Source organism: Cetorhinus maximus, chromosome 1 (genome assembly GCF_964194155.1).
Source record: "Cetorhinus maximus chromosome 1, sCetMax3.hap1.1, whole genome shotgun sequence".
NCBI classification, from domain to species: Eukaryota; Metazoa; Chordata; class Chondrichthyes; order Lamniformes; family Cetorhinidae; genus Cetorhinus; species Cetorhinus maximus.
The window spans coordinates 43,734,524-43,741,378 of NC_135879.1; the positions used below are offsets into that span (position 1 = coordinate 43,734,524).

The following is a 6,855-nucleotide window of genomic DNA, read 5'->3' on the forward strand; positions in this document are numbered from 1 at the left end:
TATAAGTGGGTAGTAAGAGGTGGGGTGGGACCTATTCGGGACAAAAAGGCGATATACCTTAGAGGCACAGGGCAAGGCTAGAATACTTAATAAATACTTAGGATCTATGTTTATTAAGGAAGAGAATGCTGACAAAATATTGGTAGAAGTTGAGATGTCAGAGGTAATGGCTAGGTAGAATGCACTGGAAAGGGTGGATATACTTATGAGTGGATAAGTCACCTGCCCCGAATGGCTTACATCCCAGGTTCCTGCAGGAAGCTGGGGTGGAGATAGTGAAAGGGATTGCCATGATCTTCCAAACTTCCCTAGATACAGGGGCTGAGATGCCAGAACTTGGGAGAGTGGCATATGTGACACCCTTATTCAAGAAAAGATGTAAAGAATTCCCAGTAACGGCAGGCTGGTCAATTTAACGTCAATGGTGGGTAAGACTTTAGAAATAATCAGGGAAAAAGAAATCAACAGGCAATTAAAGCGGTCTGAATAATTTAAAGAGAGCCAGTGTAGATTTGTAAAAGGCAGATCATGCTTGATCAATCTAATTGTATTTTATGAAGCAGCAAAGAAAGTTGAAGGGAATTCAATGGATGTTGTCTACTTGAATTTTAAGAAAGTGCTTGACAAAGTACTGTAACACATAAAAGGCTGGTTAACACAAGTGAGGCTCATGGAATGAGGGCCATTGTCAGCTTGGATAAAAAAATTGCCTTAAATGTCCTGATAAATGATTCTTTTTCAGACTGGGGAGGGTGGACATTTGTGGTCCCACAGGTCAATGCTAGAACCACTGCTTTTTTGGCATATACTAATGACTCAGACATTGGAATAGAGTATAATTTCAAAATTTGTCAATGTAAACAAACTTGCAAAACAATGGCAAACAGTGAGGATGATATGAATCGAATGTAACAGGACAAAAAATATGCTAGCAGAATAGGCAGATATGTAGCTGATGGAATTTAACACAGAAGTGAGGCAATGCTTTTTGGCAGAAGAGGTAGGGGCAGGCAATACAGACTCAACAGCATAGTTCTAAACAGTGCATAGGGGCAGAGGGACCTGAAGTTTCATGTGCATAGATCTTTGAAGGTGGGTGGACATGAGAGAGTATTTAGTAAAGCTTGTAGGATCTTGTGTTTCATAAAGAGGTATTGAGTACAAAAGCAGCAAAGTTATGCTGAATCTATATAAAGCTTTGGTTAAGTTACAACTATTGTACTGCATCCAATTCTGGTCACCACACTTTAGGAGGGGCATGAAGGTCTTTGAAAGGATGCAGAAGAGATTTACCAGAATGGTTCTAAGGATGAGGGATACAAGGTTAGGTTGGAGAAGCTGGGGCTGTTCCCCTGAGAGCATAAGACATTGAGGGGGATCTGGTAGAGGTGCACAGGATTATGACAGATTTAGACCAAGTAGAAAAAGCTCTGCCCATTAGTTGATAGTACAAGGATTAGTGGGGCACAGATTTAAAGTTTTAGGCAAGAGATGCAAAGAACAACTTTTTTGACAGTGAGTGGTAATGACATATAACTTGATTGCTAAGAGGGTGTGGAAGCAGAGAGGATCATGATTTCAAAAGGGAATTGCGTGGACACTTGAGGGAAATAAACTTGGAGGGCTACAGAAACGTAGCTGGATTACGGGACTGACTGGATTGTTCAACAGAGAGCCGGCATGGAACCGGATTAACCGTATGGCCTCCTTCGGCAGGGTCATGACTCTTATGTGTGTGGCAGGCTACGATTTAATTGTCAGTCAGTGTTAGGCACTTTTGCTGTTAGAGGTCGGTCTTCATTTTGCCGAGGGAAGGGCCTCTTACCTTGTGCTGACCACATCCCGGATCCGCCTGTTACCCACTGAAAACAATATGGCACTCCGCTCCCCCTCTCTCTGGCCGCTGTAGATAACCTCTTAAACCTTGGTCACAACTGTCAATCTGGCCTACAACTCGTGCTCAATCTCCGCCTTCGTCCCGGCTCAGTGAACAGTCATAATACCCACTTCTTACGCTTGCGCCGTAAGGCCCCAAACCCTCTGCAAAATGTAGTCCAGTTGGGCGCTGGCAGCACTACGCATGCTCAGACGTATTTAGCGCTGTCACCGACAGGTGACAATCCGCCTTGACGTGAACTCAGCATCCCTATGGCTACAGCTCAGCAAAGAGGAGTGGAGGGAGAGAAGAAACTTGCTGTTTCTTGTACAAAGTCTCCCCAATCCTTCAAATTAATGCAGAATCTCTTAGAGAGGACGAAGTTATATTAACATTTGGTTTTCACTATTATACTGACCAATATTTGAGTTTCCCACCTATTTCCCTCATTCTACACCATACAATGGCCAACTTCATCACTAACTCAGATCATCTGCTGCTGAAAGCCTTATCCATGTTACCTTGGCTACCTGTACATCGTGATTTTTCCAATGCTGTCCTGAACTCATCCTGAAATCGGCTAGCCGTACCCTAATACACCAAGATAAAAGCAAAAAACTGCGGGTGCTGTCAGACCTGCTGAGCTTTTCCAGGTATTTTTGTTTTTGTCCCTAATACACCAAGTCCTGTTCACCCCTCAGGGGATAGGGGGAAGGAAGGAGGTTGAATTGAGGGGAGGATGTTATGAGGAAGCTGTGGGTTTAAACTACACATCCCAGAATGCAGTATACAGAACGGTGCCTTTTACGGCCAGTCCTAACCCATCGCTACGAATTATTCTTTACTCGCCTTCACCATGTTAAAAACAAATAGTTTGCAAATGCCGCAAGAGTTAAATTTTCTGAAAATATTAGATCCTGTTCGTAAGCGACAGCACTTGAACCAAGCGCCAGGAATTACGAGAATTATTGAGTGGGTGCTCAGTGATTAATCTGATCTGAATTGCACATTTTTAACGAACATAAAAAAAATGAGACAATAGTGATTCGACAGGGTATAAATTAATAAATGAATTGATGTACTTTTTACAGGCACAGGTTTGGACAGACAGAGTACGCGGTTTGACCGTTGGTTTGGGCGCGGGGTTTGACGGTTGAGCTCACAGTGAAGATGGAGCGGAGCGCGAGCCAACGGCAGCTGCAGGAACTCGAGCTGCAGATCGACCAGGTCAGTGAGTGAGGGGTAACAGACCATCGCTGCGGGACCCAGGACCGCCAACCCGCCTGGCGCGGGACCCTTTTGCCCCCGGCTGTGCCTGGCGCGGGACCCTTTTGCCCCCGGCCATGCCCGGCGCGGGACCCTTTTGCCCCTGGCCTCCAGCCGTGCCCGGGTCCCTTGGACCCATCCCCATCCGTGTCCTTCGTGGGACTTTTGCCCCCAGCCAGGTGTCAACCTGCTGAACCCTGCAACACATGACTACTTGCATGCCAAACAGCATAAGCAGCAACTGATAGACAGAGCTAAGCGATTCCACAACCAACGGATCAAATCTAAGCTCTGCAGTCCTGCCACATTTAGTCGTGAATGGTGGTGGACAATTAAAAACTCAGTGGAGGAGGAGGCTCCACAAGTATCCCCATCCTCAATGATGGAGAAGCCCAGCACATCAGTGCAAAAGATAAGGCTGAAGCATCTGCTACAATCTTCAGCCAGAAGTGGATGATCCATCTCGGCTTCCTCCGGAGGTCCTCACCATCACAGATGCCAGTATTCAGCCAATTCAATTCATTCCATGTGATATCAAGAAATGACTGAAGGCACTGTATACTGCAAAGGCTATGGTGCCTGACAATATTCTGGCAATAGTACTGAAGACTTGTGCTCCAGAACTTGCTGCGCCCATAGCCAAGCTGTTCCAGTACAGCTACAACACTGGCATCTTCCCAGCTATGTGGAAATTTGCCCAGTATGTCCTGTACACACAAAGCTGGACAAATCCAACCCAGCCAATTACCGCCCCATCTGTCTCCTCTTGATCACCAGTAAAGTAATGGAAGGGGTCATCAACAGTGCTGTCAAGCTATTGCTTAGCAATAACCTGCTCACTGATGCCCAGTTTGGGTTCCGCCAGGGCCACTCAACTCCTGACCTCATTACAGCCTTGGTTCAAACGTAGACAAAAGAGTGAACTCCCGAGGTGTGATGAGAGTGACTGCCCTTTGACACCAAGGCTGCATTTGACCGAATGTGGCATCAAGGAACCCTAGCAAAACTGGAGTCAATGGGAATCGGGGGAAAACTCTCCGCTGGTTGGTGTCATACCTAGCACAAAGGAAGATGATTGTGGTTGTTGGAGGTCAGTCATCTCAGCTCCAGGACATCACTGCAGGAATTCCTCAGGGTAGTGTCCTCAGCCCAACCATCTTCAGCTGCTTCATCAATGACCTTCCTTCCATCATAAGGCCAGAAGTGGGGATGTTCGCTGATGTTTGCACAATGTTCAGCACCATTCACAACTCCTCAGATAGTGAAGCAGCCCTTGTCGAAATGCAGCATGACCTGGACAATATCCAGGCTTGGGCTAACAAGTGGCAAGTAACATTCGCGCCACACAAGTGTCAGGCAATGATCATCTCCAATAAGAGAGAATCCAACCATCGCCCCATGATATTCAATGGCATTACCATCATTAAATTCCCCAATATCAACATCCTGGGGGTGACCATTGACCAGAAACTGAAATGGACTAGCCATACTGCGGCTACAAGAGCAGGTCAGAGGCTAGGAATCCTGTGATGAGTAACTCACTTCCTGACTCCCCAAAGCCTGTCCACCATCTACAAGGCACAGGTCAGGCGTGTTCACTTGCCTGGATGAGTGCAGTTCCCACAACACTCAAGAAGCTTGACGCCGTCCAGGACAAAGCGCCCGCTTGATTGGCACCACATCCTCAAGCATTCACTCCCTCCACCACTGATGCACAGTAGCAGCAGCGTGTACCATCTACAAGATGCATCGCAGGTCTTCACCAAGGCTCCTTCGACAGCACCTTCGAAACCCACGACCACTACTATCTAGAAGGACAAGGGCAGCAGATAGATGAGAACACCACCACTTGGAAGTTCCCCTCCAAGCCACTCACCATCCTGATTTGGAAATATATCGCTGTTCCGTCACTGTCGCTGGGTCAAAATCCCGGAACTCCCTTCCTAACAGTGCTGTGGATGTACCTACACCACATGGATTGCAGTGGTTCAAGAAGGCAGCTCATCACCACCTTCTCAAGGGCAAGTAGGATGGGCAATAAATGCTGGCCCAGCCAACGAAGCCAACATCCCATGAATGAATGTTTAAAAAAAACCCTGTCCCGCACGGGACCCTTGGCTACTCGTAAACCCGTCTGGCGTGGGACCCCTGCTCGCTCTCAAACCCTCCTGGTGCGGGACCCTGGCCCCTGCCAAACCTACCCGACGCGGGACATTTGCCACCTGGAACCTTCCTTCCCCCGCCCATTCCCTCCATATTCATAACCCTCCTCATCTCCATCTTCAAAGGCAGACCTCTTATTCTTACAGTGTCCCCTAGTTCTAGCTTCACCACAAGTGGAAACATCCTCCTGGTATCGACCCCAAGTCCTCCCAGGATCTTATATGTTTCAATAAGATCATCTCGTTCTTCTAAACTCCAGTGGGTATAGAACAAAGAACAAAGAAAAGTACAGCGCAGGAACAGGCCCTTCGGCCCTCCAAGCCTGCACCGATCATATTGCCTGTCAAACTAAAACATTTTGCACTTCCAGGGTCCGTATCCCTCTATTCCCATCCTATTCATGTATTTGTCAAGCTGCCTCTTAAACACCACTATCGTACCTGCTTCCACCACCTCCTCTGGCAGCGAATTCCAGACACTCACTACCCTTTGTGTAAAAAACTTGCCCCACACATCTCTTCTAAAGTTTTCTCCTCTCACCTTAAATCTATGTCCCCTAGTAATTGACTCTTCCACCCTGGGAAAAAGTTTCTGACTATCTACTCTGTCCATGCCACTCATAATTTTGTAAACTTCTATCAAGTCGCCCCTCAATCTCCGTCGCTCTAGTGAGAACAATCCGAGTTCCTCCAACCTCTCCTCATAGCTAATAACCTCCAGACCAGGCAGCATCCTGGTAAACCTCCTCTGCACCCTCTCCAAAGCCTCCATATCCTTCTGGTAATGTGGCGACCAGATTTGAACGCAATATTCCAAGTGTGGCCTAACCAAGTTTCTATACAGCTGCAGCATGACTTCCCAGCTTTTATACTCAATACCCCTGCCGATGAAGGCAAGCATGCCATATGCCTTCCTGACTACCTTATCCACCTGCGTTGCCACTTTCAGTGACCTGTGGACCTGTACATTCAGATCCCTCTGCCTGTCGATGCACTTAAGGGTTCTGCCATTTACTGTATAATTCCTACTTGTATTAGACCTTCCAAAATGCATTACCTTGCATTTGTCCTGATTAAACTCCATCTGCCATTTCTCCGCCCAAGTCTCCAACCGATCTATATCCCGTTGTATCCTTTGATAATCCTCTTCACTATCTGCAACTCCTCCAACCTTAGTGTCATCTGCAAACTTACTAATTAGCCCAGTTACATTTGCCTCCAAATCATTTACGTATACTACAAACAGCAAAGGTCCCAGCACTACTGATCCCTGCGGAACACCACTAGTCATAACTCTCCATTCAGAAAAGCACCGTTCCACTGCTACCCTCTGTCTTCTATGACCAAGCCAATTCTGTATCCATCTTGCCAGCTCACCTCTGATCCTGTGCGACTTTACCTTCTATACCAGTCTGCCATGAGGGACCTTGTCAAAGCCTTTACTGAAATCCATGTAGATAACATCCGCTACCCTTCCATCGTCGATCATCTTTGTCACTTCCTCGAAAAACTCGATCAAGTTAGTGAGACACGACCTCCCCTTCACAAAAC

The 6,855-nt window shown here is 47.0% G+C and overlaps 1 protein-coding gene across 1 annotated transcript in view; it reads right to left on the minus strand.

The window, feature by feature from the left end:
* The window catches only part of etfdh (electron transfer flavoprotein dehydrogenase), a 67,916-nt gene extending 65,835 nt beyond the window's left edge, over positions 1-2,081 (minus strand). The window contains exon 1 of the mRNA XM_078540493.1: positions 1,826-2,081. Within this exon, the coding sequence (XP_078396619.1) occupies positions 1,826-1,841 (16 nt within the window). The 5' untranslated portion in view covers positions 1,842-2,081. The remainder of the gene's footprint in view (positions 1-1,825) is intronic.
* Positions 2,082-6,855: the final 4,774 nt, after the last annotated feature.